Genomic DNA, 19359 nt, shown 5'->3' with positions numbered 1-19359 from the left:
ATTAATATACAACGTCTCTCCATAATATTCATACATTATCCAGCAAACAAGGTATAAGAATACTCGAACTTAACAGGAAGAAGTTTTTACCTTGATCTAACACCAAATTCTCCCAACTAATTAACAAGGAGGTGTGTAGTAGTTGAAGAGGAGAAACTGGGAGTTTAAGGGTTAAGTGCAACCCCATTACATAACAGTGGCACATCCCCAATAGCCTATGAAGTGCTCCCACCCCCCCCTCCCCCCCACCGGCCTCTAATATAAGATAACCTTACATTCTGCACGTACACCTGGCTCGTAACGTTACATCATCGTTCAACTGTGTTTCTGTCGCGACTTCTTCTAAGATCAATACAAACCCTCCTCCGTTGCGCATCAAATTTAAAGACCGTTGGTGCGGTCTTGACATGTAGTTTCCCATGAGTTAATCATCCAGTCATACAATCAATCAGCCATCCATTCACTGAGTGAGTGGGTCATTCAGTCGATCAGTCTGTCAGTAACTCACCCGTCCAGTCAGACATCCGCCAGCCATTCAGTCACTGAGTGAGTGAATCATTCAGTCGATCAGTCAGTCAGTAACTCACCCATCCAGTCAGACAATCCGTCAGCCATTCAGTCACTGAGTGAGTGAGTCATTCAGTCGATCAATCAGTCAGTAACACATCCATTCAGTCAGAAAATCTTCCAGCCAGCTAGTCGATCAGTCAGTCTGTCAGTAACTCACCCATCCAGTCAGACAATCAGTAAGCCATCCAGTAACTCACCCATCCAGTCAGACAATCAGTAAGCCATTCGGTCGATCAATCAATCAGTCAGTCACTCACTCCTACAGTCAGACAATCAGTCAGCCAGCCAGTCAGTTACTCAGCTATCCAGTGGATCAATCGATCAGTAAGCCTTACAGCTAACAGACAGCCAACCAAGAAGTCCGCCGGTCAATCACTCAGCCACTGAGTCAGCTTTCAGTCTGTGAGTCGGTCAGTCAGTCAGGCCCTCTGTTTCAGCCATTCAGTAATTTTTAAGTCAGTCAGTAGCCACACTAATGATTGATTTCCCTTCTGCGACGAAGTTCTCACACTTGGATGACTTTTTCAAAATCTTAAAGAGTGGAGAAATCACCTCTACAAAATATCACTTTCAAACCTTTACGCAAATCAATGACCACTTCACTTGTCCGCCGCCGCAGCACGGAGACGATCCCCTCCCCCAAACCTTGTTCTAATTCATCCATCTACCAGTTCCTTCTTTCCGTCATCCTGTAGGGCCTGTTTACATGGAGGTGGGGGCCCCAGGTAGGTGAAGTAACCCGCCTCTGTATGCAATCTCTTATTTCATCTTGATCAAGTTAACGTGATAAACGGGGTGACCCGCCTACGCGGGTGGCCCCATCTGCCGGGCAGGGTAACCCCGTCAGCGTGGGTGATAATTTGCCATGAAAACGTCTATCCGGCGTCGCGTTAGTGTTACAAAGAGATCAAATGAGCAGAACAATAGCGAAACACTTGTGTTTTAAAACTTTGTAAATTTCGTAGCCATCCCATACAGAACTAAAACGTTAAAAACCGACCTTTACGTCCTCTTGGCGATAAAACTTCGACAGTAATTCAGTCAGGCTTTTACATGTATACTCACACGTTATGCCGAAGTGAAGACGTCGCGCCGTACGTTAAAAACGTTTAAGCATTAAGCTATTGACGAATTAAAGAGGAAAACAAATTACGTTTATTTCGGCAACATTTTACCACACGTCGCCGTAATGACATCTTTACTCCCTCAGTTAAAGAGCGACAACAACCTCGAGAAGCTTCACTCTAGGATTGTAAGTTAATACACAAGCAGCTGAAGCGATCATCTCACAGCTAAACCTTGGGCTGCTTGTGGTTAACGCGGGCTATTTTTGGACCATGATTACGCAAGTTACCTAACATACCTGGGGTCCCGCATCTCCATGTAAACAGCCCTTAGTAACGTGACGTTTATAGCCCGGAAATATTTTATGGAGGAAGTTAAAAGAATTGTGTGGATCAAGGAGTGTCCATATCGAGCTGAGCGGTTGGATCGTCAACAAACCGTACTTGATTTTTGTTCATCACCCCAAGTTGTTGCTTACTTTGCTGAGAGGTAAGAATTATGTTCAATATAGATAAGAATCTAGCGCACTTGTAAAGTGTAGCCTTGCTAGGCTCCTGCAGCGCGATTAAAGATAATTCAGCTAAGAACTCACACTCTCTGCTCGATCAAACTGGAGTCATTTCCCTGATGTGCTTCTGCCGTCATTTTCTGTCAGTTCACTTAAACTCTCTGATATCTTCAATATTCGCTGGTTTCCCTTTATATTTTAAGTTTGTGGGTTTCTGATCCTTTATGGTTAAATCACTAGAGACGCCCGTCAAATGCAGAGCACACAAGACATACGACTTTGACAGTTTAGCAAAGCGCGTTCAGTTGGCCTTCTGCAACAGACGGGTTGAAGTTAAACAATCTTAGCAACAGAGAAAAAGAAACAGTGATTGTAAGTTAAGATGGCATTAGCGGAAAGTTTTAAGGGATGATTCTCGTAGGAATGGAAAGAATAAAGGGACAAATTGTTTCTGATCGTGCTGACGTCAATAAGCTCTGATCGTTAATCATTCTGTTGGTAGTTGTTCAACGTTGATTAGTTTTCAGCTTTTCACGTTAAAGAATGGAAGTGTTAGATCTGATGACAAAATAGTCGCTTAATTCCATGGGTTGTACTTGATTTTATTACATAAAAGATAGAAACGAACTTAAAACCTCTTAAATCTGCTAAGTAACCAAGTTATTGCTTGATCAGTTTAATGTAAATGCAAGTATTTGATAAAATAAATTAAACTTGCTCGCTGTCTGCTTTCGCGATTGACAAGAGGGTCCCCTATGGTTTCTAAGTGAAGCATGATTGGGCGATTTTTTTCCTCTTGAATCGTGATTAAAGGTATTAAGATATTTTCATGTCCTTTTTTTTTTTTAATTAAAACGTGACTCGTGAATGAAGAACTGAATTAAACGTGATTCGTAAACCATTTTGTTTTGCGTGATGAACTCCCGGCTTTTCATGGTCTTGAAAACGTATTGTTCTCGAACGGTTGTGGTTGTCGGAAACGTATTGTTATCAAGTTGCGTGAATAGGGCGTGACGATCTTGACATTGAATCAATAGATAAGAGTCAACAATGACTGGAAATTCCTGTGTGACCAAAACTAAGACTAGAACTGATATAATAAGAACACAATCGGGTAAATTAACCAGTTAGAGAGTTGTGCTCAATGTGATCGGATAGTGTGAGAATAAATACCTTTAAAAACATATTGTGACTTTTGGAGAGCACTGAAGAAAAGGGGACATTCTCCAAATGGTTAGTTTTAACCAGGGTTTTGACAGGACATGAACTTCATATGAGTTAATAAAAGTAAAAAAAAAAGACTAATGGTCCTTGAACAAGTAAGGTAAGAAAATTTGTCATCATTTGTCACATAGGACTAGTAAAGACTGCAAAAATTAAAAATTAAATTCGTGAATGTGGTTTTTTATATTCATGTGAAATGTCTGAAATTTCGCTTGCATGTGAAAGAATTTTTGATATTATTTATTATGCGTGAAAAGGCCAAATATTTTTATGTGACTGAGTTTTACCAAAGGACATAGGGGAACCTCTGACTAGTGAAAAGATCCAATTCAAATTCCTAGGCCCGGTTCAGACACCGTACTTCAGCCGCGCCGAATCGAATTCAACAGTAGGCCGACCTAAATTAGTTAATCTTAGCTGAATTGACTCAAACGCCGAACTTTATTCGGCCGAAATTAATTAATCGAGGAGATTAATTTTCGGTCATTGGTTTAGCATACAATTTTTTAAAAGGCGGACGTCATGGATTCCAGCAGCAATCTGCGAGCAAGAGCCTTTGTTCTGCTTAAAATGCTGGAAAACGGTGCAAAAAGAAGAAGAATGCAAACCGTCTTAAAGGCGACACTTTTACTAGCGACCCATAAATGGTACATCGACCACGACTGCAACCTTATTGCCCTGCTTCAGCAATTTGAACAGCATCATGTTAAGCTGAGTGTCAACGAGATAAAATTCGTTGTTCGCAAAGCCACCCTCGTGGGCCAAGTTATCACGAGGATGGCCGCCAGCCCAACCCTGTCATGGTTAGCGCTTTAATCTTCATGCCCACTCCAATCAACAAGCACGCAGTGTGCCGATTCCTAGGAGCTATTAATGGTCAAATTCTGCCCCCAACTTAGCAGCGCCACCCAACCTCTACAAACCTCCACAAACCTCACCAAAGAAGACATGCCGTTCCTATGGTCAATAAGGCACCAGCAAGCCTTTGATTCAGCAATAGTCCTAGTTACCTCTGCATCATGGCTGGCATACGATGACGTAACTGCGCTAGTGATCCTTCAAGTAGACGTCTCAGACCTCAAACCTCTACAAAACCTCACCAAAGAGGAAATGCCGTTCCTAAGGTCAACAAGGCACCAGCAAGTCTTCGATTCAGCAAAAGTCTTAGCCACCTCTGTTCCATGCCTGGCATACTATGACGTAACTGCGCCTGTGATCCTTTAGGTAGACGCCTCAGACTATGACCTAGGAGCTGCCCTCTTACAGCCCATCAAGCCACACAACGGCAGTGCCCTTGACAAGTCTTCTTCTACAACCCATTTCGTACAGTTCCATGAGCCTAACCCTTACCGAGCAGCACTATGCGCAAAATGAAAAAATGTGCCTGGCTATTGTTGAAGCCTTCAACAATTTCGACCAATGGCTTTTGGGTAAAATGTTTCTCATGAAAATAAGTAACAAGAGCCTTTACACATAGGCATCCTTTACTCAAAGTGTTTACAATTTATTCCGTGATTCAAAATCAATTGATTAGATAGGGGCCCATTAGAAACCAGCTGATAATTTACAACCAAAAATAATAAGTGAATATGGCAAGTTGCCAGAACGTGCAGTCTTTTAGCAAAAAAGGCCTTAAGGTTTAGCCTTAACTACTTGAACTGTAAAAAAGTGATCATTCATTTCATTGATGGGGAATTGATCAGGCTGCTTTGCTGATGTGACTAGCAAATAATAATAATAATAATAATACATTTGTTGCATTAGATGATGATTTTAGAGCGAGGATTGAGGCTCCCTTAATTTGTCAGCCAATTTCAAAGATAGTCTGCCTAATCAAAATCACAGTTTTACAACACCTTTTACAAAGGAGATCTCGCGTCTGAGTCTGAAATACTTTACAGAGGTTCTGTAAAGACAAACGGCTGAGTAATCTACGAATTTTATTACCCTGTGAATCATTTGTAAATGTGTATCATGCTACTACATGATGTTATTGCCTTCTGCGTCAAAATCAAACACTAAGAGATGGACAATTTGCGTCGGTAAAATGGTGTCATTTTCTTTTTCTACACGTAGTAATCTGCTTAAGTAGGAAGCTGTTTTGACCAAAAACAAAACTGATTTAAGTACTGAATTATAAATCACACTTTACAGGTACAGATCACAGTGATTCGGTGGAAAGCAGGTCTCTGAGGATGAATTCGTCTACCATGCTAATGCTGACTGTTATCATCTTTGGAAACTTATTATTAGCTGTGAAAGGTAAGACTACGACAACAACAACAACTTTATTTTTTTCACCCCAAAATATACAAGAAAGAAAAATTAATAATAATAGTACAGACAATGATAGGGGCGCTGGCTGCCCGAAATAACCTAAGAGTTAAAAATGCCAGGCAGCCAGTTGAAAGAAAAGATGTTTAAATGTTTAGGTCAGGGACACAAAAACAAAGAGATACAGAAACGCACACAAAGGTAAACTACCAGTATATTAAAGAGACTAAAATTCATACATTGCAAAACAGTATTATTTCCATTTTAAAGTTACTCAGACAATACAGATGTCTAGTAATCTTTGATAAATTGCTACTTCACTTTCTTTTTAAACAAAGACAATGAAGATAATTTTATATCTTCATCAATGGAATTCCATACTGATAGACTAGGAGAATTGATACTTAAAGATGGAAGTGAATTGGCCAAGTCACAGGCCATATCACTAGTGTCAGTTACACATTTTAAACAATTCATCAAATCGTAAAAGATCAGAAAATAAATACTTATCTTGTTTGTATCTTCCGAAGATCCTCTTTTTTATTAATATGGCGAACAGCAGAGTCTTTGTCTTTTCTCATGAAGATTTTTCCATCTAAAGTCCAAATGAACTTGAACTCCATATCCTTCTTTACCTTCAAACAATCTTTGAATAATATTCGATTCCTTTCTGTCAGGCTCTCTGCAAGATAGATCTTATTTTTCTCGGAATATCCAAGATCTCGCGTTGTTAACGGTAGAAATTATCTTTGACATCACGCCTAGTAAATTTGACGATAATAGCTGGCGGTCCAGGCTTGCCTTTGTGTTTTTGACTTTGAGGCATTTGATGGCTTACTGAAATGTCATTTTGAGTAATATCCATTCCCAGCAGTTTACCAACATTCTTCTGATGGAGTAGCAGCAACAGGGATTCCTCGGATTTCTACACACTCTCTGCGAGTGTACTGCTCCAGATCATTGTTCGCTCTCGTAACTGATTCCAGTGAACTTTCAATGCTGCGAATTGTTGCCTTCAAGATCTTATTCTCATCGTGCAAAAGCTTATTCCCATCTTTCAAAGCCTTTCTTTCCTCCTTTGAGCTCTTCATCATCTCTAGCAATTCTTCGTACTTTGCATTCACAAATTCGAGAAAACTCATCGCTTCTTTAACTGATTTTTTTAACTCAGAAATTGTCGAGTTAAGTGGATTGAGTTTCTCGTCTAAAATTTTGGTAGATTGGTCGCAATTAATAGCCGGTATACTGGCAGATACTCACATTACACTCATTAAACAGATACAATATATCACACGCTACAGAGCACTATACTCAAATTGACTACAATTTCCTCAAGAGCGAAGAAATAAGCAGCCACCTTGTCCGCTAACCGCCGCTAAATACGTGCATTAGTCATCCCGTTTAAGTAGGAAAAAAACAATTGCACATGGACGAAATTGAGGTTAAACCTAAAACTTTGGCACAGAAATTCATGGTATTCTTCTACAAACTACGGCTTCAAATGTGTCAAGTCTGAGTTTAAGTTATTACTTTCGGCCTCTTCAGTCCTCTTTTAGGGCTGCTAAGACAGATCTCACTGCCGATCTCATTACAAAATAGCCTAGTTTCTTGAAATATGTTTTGGAGGGAAAACAGATGTAGTAAAGCAAAAACCTTTTGGATCTCTACTTCAGGTGTCGTCTCCTCAAGACTTTTCGGTTATGATAAAATCCATCAAGGTGATGTCATTTCTGATGAAAATAATTTCATCTTTCGAAGTGTTACGACTTTTCATTTCTACAAGACTCATTGATGAATACATTAGAGCAATTCGAGAGAGGGAAAACATGCTTCCTTTACAGTCTGTTGTGATCAGCATTCTATTCGTCAAACCTTCTCTAAGTTTCAATTTTCCTTGGACTGAAGCCGGACTGCTTTAATTGTTGTTTCGGACTGGATCCCCATCAGAGACTAGGAAAGCGGAAGTTTTAACATTCATAGAAATGGCTTTGTTGATATTCAAAATATTTCTCACTTATTTTTTTCCTGATTCATTCTTAAAAAAAGGGCAAAATAACCCGCTATCTGTGGAAAACGAACTCGCTCTATATAGTAGAGTAACCTGATTGATAAATCTCACACTTGTGCTGCATAAAGAATATCAGCTTGTAAAAGATATTGCTCCTAGTTCACCTGTTGAGGTCAAAATGTTAAACTGAAACAAGTAAAAAGTCTGACGGCAAAGTCTAGTTGTCATCTACAAGTGGAATGGACCTGCATTATCTGCTGGATAAGCTTACTCTGGGAAAATGTTTCTCTCCTTAATCAATCGTAAGTGTGGTACAAGAAAACGATTTCGGCTCTACTTGGATATTTTTTCGAAGTGTCGAAACCCAAAAGCAAATTGACAAGTGGTCATGCAGAACGAAGGTTGACATTATCATTAGCCAGCGATAACTCAAAGTAAAAACAGTGACTGCTGGAAAGCGGGGAAAACAAGAGGAACCAAATCGAGATCGATTTCAGTTTTGCCTCTGATCTTTTGACAAAGTTACACGAGAGTGAAGTTATGCAAAACCGGAACTAATCCTGATTACTTACATCATTCATTGGCAATTGGTCTGCGTTCAAAGAGTTCTGTCTGGAGGCGCGTCTTTACATGTGCGTCGAATCAGTAGCTATTGCATGCGTTGTTTGTACCATCTGAACTTGTAGGTAAAGTTACATGCCCAATTTTAATAAAGATGCCTTTCCTCACTTGTAGGTATTTCCCTCCAAACTGGCAGGCTTAACATTTCTCAGACTCTGCAGGGCTGGAGCTGTAACAGTGCTTGTTCACCCTCTCAATACTGTCGACTGCCTCGTTGCACAAACGTTGTATTCCCCAAAACATTCAGTGGATCCGGGACGGTAAGTACTAGGTCAGGATCCAGAGAATTTCGTGGCACCATCCAACATCACCAGTCGGTAATGGAAGGTCTTTAGTTGAACAAAACTGAGAAATCATTCGTGTCTTTCCATTCGATCGAATTCATTTTTGATCGATCTCTGGATCGACTCGATTTTATTTTGCACTTCTCCCCACGTGAAATACGTTTCTTGTTTCATCTGTTCTCCAGTTCCATGTCTCGCTTTGAGAGGTTAGTGTGATCGGGTATCCTCTTCTTACTCGGCTGTCACAGTGCTAACTGCGATCACATTTCCCTGGATATCATTCACAGTTTCCAAATAGTTGCAGGCTGTATTTTGACCTAAGATATTCAGTCGTAATTAAGGCTCTTTATCTGGAACTGTAACTTCAAATACCAGGAATTAGGAACGGGGATCAAAATACAAATTAGACAAAATTCACAAAGAAGTCCTGGATACTGTAAAAGCCAGACACCTCTCTCAAGTTCCAGAGATTAGCACCTAAGAAATAATATTCATCTTTCCTTCTTAGCATTAAAGAAGGCAACTCTGAAGAAATCAAAAAGGAAAGGGTAAATCCTACAACTTAGTATTTTCCGACCTGACCAAACAATGAGTAGCATCAACAGACTATGGAACATCAAGATGCGTCGGTCATTTGAAAATGTTAAGTTATTTCGCTAGAAATGCATCTACAGATTATTCCTATTATGTTAGCATAATCCCTTATTCGCACCGGCTTCAAAATTTCAGGTTAACATTTATGTGACGGTGAGCCATGGAGAGAAGTTTTCACGTGTCCATTCACCCTCAGCTATGTGGGTTCAGTCCGTCACTACAAGTGACTTTGAGGTGTGTGCACGTGAGTCAGGTATTGGATCAAATGGTACAGGAATCATCAACTGGTTGGCTTTCCAAGATCATCCACAAATGACGCGTGGTAGAGTTCCTTTTGATGGAATATGGACAACGGAAACTAAGTGTGACAAAGTTACCTTCTCACAGGTTAGAAAAGAGCCAAAACCAAAGTTAAAGGTCAAAACCTCTGAGCATGTTCTATAAGAAAGACTTTAGATCAACTTACTTAGTGAAGCCTACCCACTTCATGTCGAACAGATTTCTGTGCTCATCTAGACAGGCTACTCAATATTCAGAAATCTTGGTGGTGGGTTGCAAACTCCGAACCCTGCAAGGTAAAAAGAGAAGTATTAGGAGAGATTTCAATATTTACCCTCTCAACTATCCGATACATTTCTTCATCTTGAAGCCACTATGCAATGACAAGTCGCGTGGCTTCTATTATAGCTGGGATAAATTGACTCCACATATATAAATTCATATATTTAACCACATTGCAGAATTTTCCTGGAAGACCATCCGTGTTTGTGTCAGCTAGGTACACACGTGACACAAAGCCGGATGACGCTATGTATGTTTGGTTGGAAAATGTAAATTCCAGAAGTTTCGAAGTGTGCATCCGGGAGTTCCTGCCCTTCGATGGAAAACATCAAGACACCTCTGTGGTAAAAGATATCTCTATTGTATTTTCATGGGTGGACGTGTAAGCTAACTTTTCTTTTTTCTGTTTTTTGTCCTATAACCTTGTCGTAGTCTAACGGCAACTCTTGCTTTGCATTTATTTATTGCAGGACTGGTTTGCGTTTGTTGGCAATGGCTCTGAATTTAACTTTACGCTGTCAGGAGAGGCAGATTTTCCAAACAGTAACCCGCCAACAGCTGAAGACAATTATGGTTTCTGTTAAGTGAGTGTCATTTAGTCAAGTTTACTGTAAACTAGGAGGAGTTATTTTTAGGAAAAACAGAGTTAGTGTCATGCGTATTGTGTCTCATATAAATTTTTTATCTCTTTTTATTTTTATAGAAAGTGCAGTTTAACACAACCTTTTATGCTTCACCCGTTGTCCTCGTGTCTGTGCATCATCTGTACAACCCTCAAGTCGGTATGAAAAGCCTCATCTCACCGAAAAATAACATCATATCAGCCTGGGTTGAGGTAAATAAGCAGTCGGTTTCTATTTCGCTCTACGAAGGGCTAACCATCGAAACGTCAGTTCACAAAATCTTGTTGTTTCACCTTGTGCTCTTTGATCTTTGTGTAGGAAGTTAGCCTCACATCCATGAGGATTTGCGTCAGAGACTTGAGTGGAACAGGAAGCAAACACGATCCTCTGTCGGTTAACTACGTCGTAATTGGAGGTTTGGATTTGACTAGAATGAGTTGGTGCAACCAGTTTGCGGCTTCACTTCGGAATCTTTCTTTCACTGTGTGGTAACTACCCTTTTGTTTCACATCCACAGACCTCAATCCCTGTCTAGACGTGTTCTGCCCGTCATTCGGAGTCTGCAAAACCTACAGTGCCCATGAAGCTCGCTGTGTGTGTAATGAAAACTGCCCGTCGTATCAAGATCCTGTCTGCACGGAAAATGGAACATCATATGACAATGAATGCTTGTACAAATTGAGCTTCTGCAAGGGAATAGACAATAATACCTTGTATCATCCTGGCAGCTGTGAGGGTAAGGTCATATTTCTTTATGAATGAGCTTTGTCTACCCTTAACAAGGTAATTTGGTATTATCAACTAAGTTAGTAACATAAATTGGCCACCGTTGAGTTTCAAAGCTGACGTTTCGAGCTGAGGAAGGGCTAACGCTCGAAACGTTAGCTTTGAAACTCTTATCGGTGGCAAATTTACATCATCAACTCAATTGATACCACTTATTTACCTTGTTATTCCCTTCCACCGACGCAGCACCACAGTTTCATTAGAAACTTTCCCCCTTTCTTCATTTACCTCTAACAAGACACACAAACAAGTTTAAGTTTCCAAATGTATACACGGAATCCCTCAGCAACTTGAGCTATAACAGCAAAAATGGTCACTGAGGGCATAGAACTTTAGCTTTTTTAATCACTGCAGGCTTTCCAATCGTTCATGGTCGTATCAAGCTTCTTCGAATTCCCAATTGGTCAGACTCAAGTTGCCAGACAGTGGTATTCCCACCGTACCGCTTCTATCCGAACAAAAAGGTTCAAGTACAGATCACCCTTAATCATATGAACTTGGATGACTCCGTCACAGTGCACCATGCTATCACATCCTGGACCGAAAGAATCAATACACAAAATTTTACAGTATGCGCGATGCAATCTGGGAGAAATGGAGACAACTTCAATCCATTCGCCACTGTTGATTGGATGGCGTACCAAGGAGCACCACCGGAGGGAACGACGGGAACAATCAAGATGACAAAATGGTGGTCAGGAACAAATTGTGCAAATGTGACGTTTCCAAAAGTAGGTTTACATTAAAGTATTTGTTGGAATCGTTACTACTTTTTTGTACAAAAGGCTCCATCTCGTTTCCATGTCAAAATGATAATGACAAAAATTATATTATGATAATGATAAAGTGGACTCCCGTTATTGCGGACGCCCCCGGAGGGGGGGGGGGGAGAGATTTGCGAGAGTCCGAAATAGCGGTTTACGAGAGAATAAATTGTTTTTCCCTAAACATATGAAGTAATGTGTAACTACGCAAACACGAAGCTTCTAACATGGCCTCACCAACCGAAAAAGATGCGGCCGCAAGCGGGAAATTCTCATGTTCGCACCCAATTGAAGAATGGTTTCCTTATTTTCTTTTATTGTAATGTCGCTTTAGATTATGTGAGTCAGCATTTTGGACGAAATACTTAAGTGTCCGCTAAAGTGAGAGAAAAAACAAGTGAATTGTCGCGCTGGGGGGCATGAAATTTTCCACATTTCCGTAATAGCGAGAGTCCGTAATAACAGGAGTTAGTTTCAGTCATTTTTTTCTCCTGTCTGCAATGATGAGGTGTCTGTAATAGCGAGGTGTCCGCAGGGTGAGAGTCGACTGTAGTAGTCATATTGATAATAAGAATGATAATAAAAAATGATATAAAAAAGACCGTGAGCAAGAAGTTAAAACAGACAGCAAGTAATTCAACTGTGATTTCAGTTTATTTATCCATTTCCACCAAACTCAAATAAAACTGCGAAAATGTGGCAAGATGTGTGATGGAATGATTTATTTCATGTGCTTAGGAGAAGTTTAAGGATTTACCAGTTGTTCTTGTGACGTCTAATCACCATAGAAGTGGGAAGGAACATGACGCTACGTTGATTTGGACAGAGGATGTAACCGAGAACTCGTTCAAGGCTTGTTTGCGGGAACTGCAAAACTTTGATGGGAAACATCAAGATATTTATGTGGCATGTGATGTGTTTTGTCTAAATATAACAACTGAAAGATTGTTAAAGATCTAAGATTAGGGATATTTTGCTTCAGTTCTTTCAAGGCATAAGCTTGAAGTGGAATAGTTTGATGTCTACGTTTGTGTTTAAGCTTGATTAGGATTCTTCCAAAGGTTTTCCCTGTTTCGACAGTAAAAATAGTTTTTTTAATTGTTTGTTGGATTGAATTACAAGGTCCTTTATGTGTGGCAATAATTGTGACTCGTTACCATACGATACTGTACTTTCTAGAAGTAAGTCCTTTGTTTTGTACACTGCTTCTTCCCAGAACTGGTTTGCGTTTGCTAAGTTGCATAAGCCGCTCTTCACTGAACATGGCTCTGTAAACTTTCCAAACACGAATCCACCAACAGATGAAGACAACAATGCTTACTGCGAGGTAACTGTACAATAATCTTATAAGAAAAAATGGACTTTTGGATAACAAATATGCCAGAATTCCCCTTAAGCACCTTTTTTTATCTTATTGATAGTTTGTGCACTTTACACGAAGTTACAATGCGACACCATCCGTCCAGATATCAGCGAATCACAGCACGACAGCAAGTGGAAACTTGGCACCAGTTCATAACGGTATTTCAACATGGATTGAGGTAAAAAGCTCACTTCTCGGAAAACTTTAAAATAACACAGGAGATTGACTTAAAAATAGATGATTGATTATCCATGTCACGTTTTCAATTTCCTAGGATGCAGTATAAGACTATCACGAACGAGATCGATATCACACTCTTATTTTCCCCTTTCCTAGGAAAACAGCCTAGAAATAAGGAAAAAATTTTAATTAGGAAATTTTGACTGTTTACAGAATATGAATGAATCTGGATTCAGAGTTTGTGTCAAGGAATTGTACGTGACTAGATATGATCCTCTGTCAGTGGGTTATGCGGTCCTTAAAGGTTAGTTATCATTCCGAATAAATCAACTTAATTTTGGTGGTTTGATCTCAACAATATTTAGAAGGAGAAGATGCAAAAATCGTTCAGCATACTTGTAAATATATGAATTATTTCAATAATTAATAAATAACACATTCGTTTCCAGACATTTGCGATCCCGGATGGAGCTACTTCGATGGCTTCTGTTACTTCACGAGTGATACCTGTGCAAATTGGACCACAGCAGTAAAAAAATGTAGACAAGAAAACTCAGTCCTTGCTGACGTCAACAACAATGAAGAAAATGTTTACATACAACATCGCCATAATGGAGAGAAATCCTGGCTGGGTTTAAATGACAGAACAACAGAGGGTGACTTTACTTGGGTGGATCATGGACATGGAAACTTTACAGCCTGGACCAAGAATCAGCCAAATAATTTCAAAGAAGAAGATTGTGTGCACGCTCTTGGTGTGGAACACAACTACGAATGGAATGACGTGCATTGTAGTGAGTGTCATCAGTTTACTTGTAGGAAAGGTAAGTCAAACATATTAAATGAAGCTTTTAAGATATCTTTTTCACGAGCAAAATTTAATTAATGCTTTACAATGGTTGGTGTGCTATTTGTGTTATGACCCAGTTCTGTCTGGGCTTATCAATAACCTATCTTCATTCTTGGAAACTTGAGGAAAGTTGGAATACTACCCTCCACATGTCAGTCCATCACGTGTAAGTCCTAGTACTTGGCCATGTTTCTTTTCAGGATAGTTCACTGAAAACCATTAGATCTCCTTGATGAGGAGAGGCACTGAGAAAGCTGGGTATATTGATTAATCATGTGAGTCGACCACTGTGTTGCAGTTTGTAGGCAAGACTCGTACCACCGGTCTATCAGGGAAACTTCATAACTTTGTTAGGGAGAATGGAAGGCACGAATACCAGCAATACTCCCAATCAGTTCAATGTACGGAAATACGCTAAGTCAGTAGTGGGATATTAAGTTCTCCGTGCTGAAAGAGTGTTAAATGCTTTATTTTATTCCAATACTAGACTTAGATGAATGCCAAAATGATCTGAATTACTGTCACAAACTGGCAACGTGTACAAATGAACGTGGCTCGTACACGTGCAAGTGTAAAGCTGGATACATTGGAGATGGATTTGGTTGTTATCACAGCTATGCAGGTAAGATGTACTGGAAAACAACTTGAAATACATTATTATGGTCCTTTATGCCCAAAAAAAAGTTTCTTGTCTCATGAGCCTTGTTTATGCCCTGCGTCACCAACGAATTCTCTATAGTTCAGATGTGTCTTGTTGTTGTGTTAATGGTTTACGTGTTCTTCATACATTAACATGTAAACACGTTATAGCTATAAAAAAGTATGTTTTTAAGGGTGCAATAATACTTATTCCTTTATTAAGGCCTGGGGTATTCAGCAATATTAGCAAACGATGGCGGTTACCTTAGAACCCTGAGCAATTGGTTAAGCCCTGTTGTACAGAGCCAGTCCTCATACTGGAAGCGCTGCTGGCGCGCATCAGTGGATGGTTGGGCCAGTACTACCTTCCATTCATTGTGTGACAATAAAGGGCCGACAGTGACTATAATCCGTGTGGGAAAGTACATCTTTGGTGGATACACCAGCTCATCATGGAGTAAGTGTATGATTGATTGAATTCACTTGCCTTCTCTCCTCGCTGAAGTTGAACCAACAAATTTTGATTTAATTTTAATTTTAATTTAATTTAAAAAAATCTGAGATTACATCTGCTTTCTAATTTAAAACAAACAAACAAGCAAAACACATAAACTAAACAAAACAATGCACTAGGGTCTACGGTATATTTGAGTTTTTCAGGTTTTTAACGAGTATCTTTTTCTGAATAACTGTTAAAAACGAATCGGCGCTAGATGAATTATTTGATCTATTAGTTATTGGAGCACGACGCAAGCAATGTGTGAAAGAAGCGAGGGATATGTTCAAACAGGGTTTTCTTCCTTTGTGCAGGTAGTTGAAACCTGCACTAATCTTCAACCGGGTTAGGCGAATTGAATTATTTCTAAATTTTGAAGAAAGTAAAAAAACCCGAAGCTTCCAACGTCATTTCAGCGATTAGTTTTCCTCCAGGCTCCTTTGAGCTAATGGGGAGCAATTCGATCTTCCACTTCTGGGCCGATTCTCGATCTTTTCAGACTAACTTTCTCGGAAAAATTTCCATTTTACATTCTACTTACGAATGCTTTATTGTGATTGATGTCAATGAGTTAAGAAACATGAGTTGGAATGAACGCGCATCGCCCTCGAATAAACTCCGCCCATGAATATATGCCGCTTGGGAAGCGCTAAGATGTAATTAACGCCGCGGCAATTAATCGAGTAAACACGTTACTAAGAATAAACCAGGGAGGTAAATAACTTAGCCTATCATGATATCCTGTGTACGAGCTGCAGGATAAAATAAAAATGGCTAGATTTCACGAGACACTGAAAATTTTAACAGAGATTTGAAGCGGTGATTGGTTTGTTCCCTTTAAAAGGTTCGACAGTGGAACTATATTTTGAATTATTTACTTCCTATTCAGTTTCTAGCTGTTCGTATAAGTACGATGCAAGTGCCTTTTTGTTCTCATTGGTCAACAAGCCAGGCTGGGCACCAGTGAAACTAACCCAACAAGGCAAGTATAGTAATAGAAGGACACATTCCATATACCGTTGTTCAAGCTATGGACCCACATTTGGTGGAGGACACGATGTCAACATTCGCAGCTACGCATCATCCAACACAAATTTTTACTCAAACCTTGGATACACCTACATTCCACCATCTGGTCATAGTTATACCAGCTCCTTCACCCGATCATTCCTGGCAGGAAGTTACAGATTTCAACCAGATGAAGTTGAAGTGTTTTATGAAAGTACTTAACATAAATCTGTTGAATCAAGTGTCATAAAAAAATCCACAGGTTTTAGAAAACTCAAAGAAGTCAGTTCAGTAAACTAAAATGATGTATGATTTGCATGTTTCCTTTGTAGAATCCTAGTCACTTTTTGAAGGCATGTCACGTAATAACGTAGATTTAGAATAAACAGCATGAAAAGTTATACAAGTAATAAAAGAGTTGAAAAAATTTCCTATCAAAAGTATTGGTGAAAATTAAGGTAGTTTCCGTTTTCCCCTTCGCTCCATGAAGTAATCGACAGTCACGTGACACACTTGTGCGTGCTCATGACTAGCAGGATTTCAGTAACTCGTGCAGTCCTGAAACATGTTTGTTTGCCATTAGACGTTTGGGCATTTGTCATTTGTGCAATTTAGTAATCAGACTTGCATTGATTTGACAAAAGTTTAGGATTGATCGCCAAAGGAATTATTTATCCGTATTGATGATATTTCCAAGTATTCCCATTTAAATAATTCCAGTGTCATTCCAGTGTCATCCCATTTGTACGACACAGAGAACGTCTTCTAACCAAATTCTTATTTCGTTTCTCCTGGGAAAAATCAAATTGGTTTGAATGACTGGAAGGTTTGAAAAGTCAGGAATAAAATCGTAATGTTTTACTAGGGGAAGGAGTTTCTTCAGTAGAGGGAAGGGCTGTAGTGTTGTGCTGGTGAGTTTAAAATCCTTGTAAAGTTATTTTAGCTCTTTAACTTAGAAGTTGATTGGTTAGAATCGAATTACCTCTGAAATTGTTAAATCTAAAAGTAAAATTGAATTATTACCCGTGAAGGGAAAAGTCGAGGTTCGCAGTATTGGACGATAACTTGATGGTACTTTGTTTTTCAGGTAATTTAGTGTTAAAAACTGAGTTGAAAACGTAAATTTGCTATCGTAAAGAGTTTAAAGGCTGACGTTTCGAGCGTTAGCCCTTCGTCTGAGCGATTGGAGTAATTGTGAGTTGTGTGTGGGTTTGTATGCAGAAAATGGAACTACGTTATCGGTGGGAATATGGTGACGAGAAAACAAGAATAAATTAGTTGAATGAAAAGCGCTCGTTGATACCGTGAGGATTAAGAGTACCGATTTGGAAGATAAATTTTTGTTCTAGTGTTTTGCGGCTTCCTAAACTGCCAAGATGTAGGGAAAGGCCGCAAACTGACATATGCTATTTAGAATGATTAGGAAGATTAAAGTGTATAGTCGTCTTATTGTGGAGTTTATATGAAATAATTCATATAAAACTTTTCAGTCGTCTTATTGTTTCACTAATGTATAACTTTTTGCAATAGGTGCAAGTTATGCAGGACATGTAAATGACATTGGCTGAGGTGCATGTAAAGTGATTAGTGATCTTAATGGATCTCTTGGGTTCCGACATTTTCTTTACGTTATGATTGAAAAGACAAGTTTTGCATCGTGAGTGAGCGCATTTAAAAGTTTTGTGTTGGTCCTTGGTTTTAAAATGAACTTCTCTCCAAAAAGTTGCCTTTGTTTTTGTCACCTTTGAATGAAATTAGTTTGGTTGCGAAAAGACAGTTCCAGTCTCTGAATCGTTTTGCAGTAATTTAAAGTTTTTAAGAGTGATAGATTTAACTGAGTGGTTGTGATGGTGAAATGTGGGAGTAAATGGAATACGGTTAGTGTTTTCCTTCTCAGCTGTTTGTAGTGCTTACTGTCGATCAATTTGTTGGGCACAGTGGTGGCGCGGTGAACAACGGAAACAGAATAGCCAAGTTCGTCGAAAAACGGCACATTGCCTCTGATTTTTCGGAAAAATCAGAATCGTCCCTATGTAAACGACGAAGTCTGAGAAACTGTTAAAAAGGTATGGAATTCTTGACGTTTGATGGATGCGAAGATGAATACAACAAGTAACTATGTGAATCTGTAGGTTTGTAGTAAACACTAGTGCATAAACCGTTGTCTTTAATTGAAATTGTGATGTCTGGAAAAGCTAAAGAAGTATCGGAAAGTTCCCAAGTATATTTAAGAGCCGGGTGAAAGGAATTAACAGCGGTTATAAATTGAGTGAGCTCCTCTCAGGTAGAGGAGGTAGCGCCGATGCAGTCGTCAATCGGTAACGGCCGTAGAGTTCAGGTTTGGGGCCGTGGTATTGACTTAAAAATTGGTGTTCGATAAAACCTACGAAAAGATTGGCGTAGCTGGGTCCCATTTTAGTATCCATGGCCACGCCATTAGTTTGTTTGTGGTAGTTACTATGAATGAAAAGCAATTGAGTGTAAGTGCTAGTTCGGCCAGATGGAGTAGTGTTTCAGAGCAAGGTTCCTTAATGATGCGTTGATCGAAAAAATGTTTGAGGGCCCGGAGACCTTCGTCATTGGGAATGACAGTGTAAAGAGATGTAATATCCATTGTGAAAATAAGTTTGTTTTGGCCAAGGAAATTAAAGTTACGAAAAATTTCAAGTGCGTGTTGGCTGTCCTTAATTAACGTAAGATGGTAAAGTTTTGACGATAGGTGCCATAATTTTGTCTAAATGGCTGGAAATATTGAGCCAAGTGCACATATATGATTTTCGTATATTTACAGTCATTATTCGCCACTTGGAAGGTTTATTTAAATCCAACATAACGACCAGCTCCCAGTTGCCTTGTTAGCTCAGTTAGTCAGTTGAGCATAGCACCGGTATCGCAGAGGTCTCGGGTTTAAATCCCGAACGGGTCTGAATTTTTTCCTGCC

The 19359-nt window shown here is 39.5% G+C and overlaps 3 protein-coding genes across 5 annotated transcripts in view; all 3 read left to right on the top strand.

Annotated features, from left to right (window-relative positions):
• LOC113671118 (uncharacterized) overlaps positions 1 to 19359 on the top strand; it is a 40748-nt gene that overhangs the window by 6068 nt on the left and 15321 nt on the right. The gene's annotated exons all lie outside the window — the stretch shown is intronic.
• LOC149053781 (uncharacterized) lies at positions 1952 to 10519 on the top strand. The gene is made up of 7 exons (XM_089211753.1): positions 1952 to 2124; positions 5522 to 5629; positions 8385 to 8530; positions 9284 to 9535; positions 9889 to 10053; positions 10180 to 10293; positions 10413 to 10519. Exons 2-6 carry the CDS (start codon positions 5563 to 5565, stop codon positions 10291 to 10293), a joined length of 744 nt encoding a protein of 247 aa, XP_089067879.1. The 5' UTR covers positions 1952 to 2124; positions 5522 to 5562; the 3' UTR covers positions 10413 to 10519.
• Positions 10432 to 17439, top strand: LOC113671108 (uncharacterized). The gene is made up of 12 exons (XM_089211713.1): positions 10432 to 10544; positions 10651 to 10747; positions 10850 to 11068; positions 11473 to 11849; positions 12621 to 12788; positions 13099 to 13209; positions 13304 to 13423; positions 13639 to 13729; positions 13875 to 14249; positions 14763 to 14897; positions 15138 to 15371; positions 16300 to 17439. The coding sequence occupies exons 1-12, from the start codon at positions 10494 to 10496 to the stop codon at positions 16638 to 16640; spliced, it is 2319 nt and encodes a 772-aa protein (XP_089067839.1). The 5' UTR covers positions 10432 to 10493; the 3' UTR covers positions 16641 to 17439.

Source organism: Pocillopora damicornis, chromosome 1 (assembly GCF_964200805.1).
Source record: "Pocillopora damicornis chromosome 1, jaPocDami1.2, whole genome shotgun sequence".
NCBI lineage: Eukaryota > Metazoa > Cnidaria > Anthozoa > Scleractinia > Pocilloporidae > Pocillopora > Pocillopora damicornis.
The sequence above is the reverse complement of the archived record's forward strand: the minus strand, read 5'-3'. Positions and strand labels throughout refer to the sequence as shown.

What these genes read in the sequence shown, in the direction of transcription:
- LOC149053781 (XM_089211753.1), top strand. Translation starts at nt 5,563, where the DNA reads ATGAATTCGTCTACCATGCTAATGCTGACTGTTATCATCTTTGGAAAC. An exon ending in CATTCAGTGGATCCGGGACG is followed by an intron (nt 8,531 to 9,283) that starts GTAAGTACTAGG and finishes TCAAAATTTCAG; the next exon opens with GTTAACATTTATGTGACGGT. An exon ending in ACAAAGTTACCTTCTCACAG is followed by an intron (nt 9,536 to 9,888) that starts GTTAGAAAAGAG and finishes ACCACATTGCAG; the next exon opens with AATTTTCCTGGAAGACCATC.
- LOC113671108 (XM_089211713.1), top strand. Translation starts at nt 10,494, where the DNA reads ATGAAAAGCCTCATCTCACCGAAAAATAACATCATATCAGCCTGGGTT. An exon ending in TAACTACGTCGTAATTGGAG is followed by an intron (nt 10,748 to 10,849) that starts GTTTGGATTTGA and finishes TCACATCCACAG; the next exon opens with ACCTCAATCCCTGTCTAGAC. An exon ending in TCAGTTTACTTGTAGGAAAG is followed by an intron (nt 14,250 to 14,762) that starts GTAAGTCAAACA and finishes TTCCAATACTAG; the next exon opens with ACTTAGATGAATGCCAAAAT.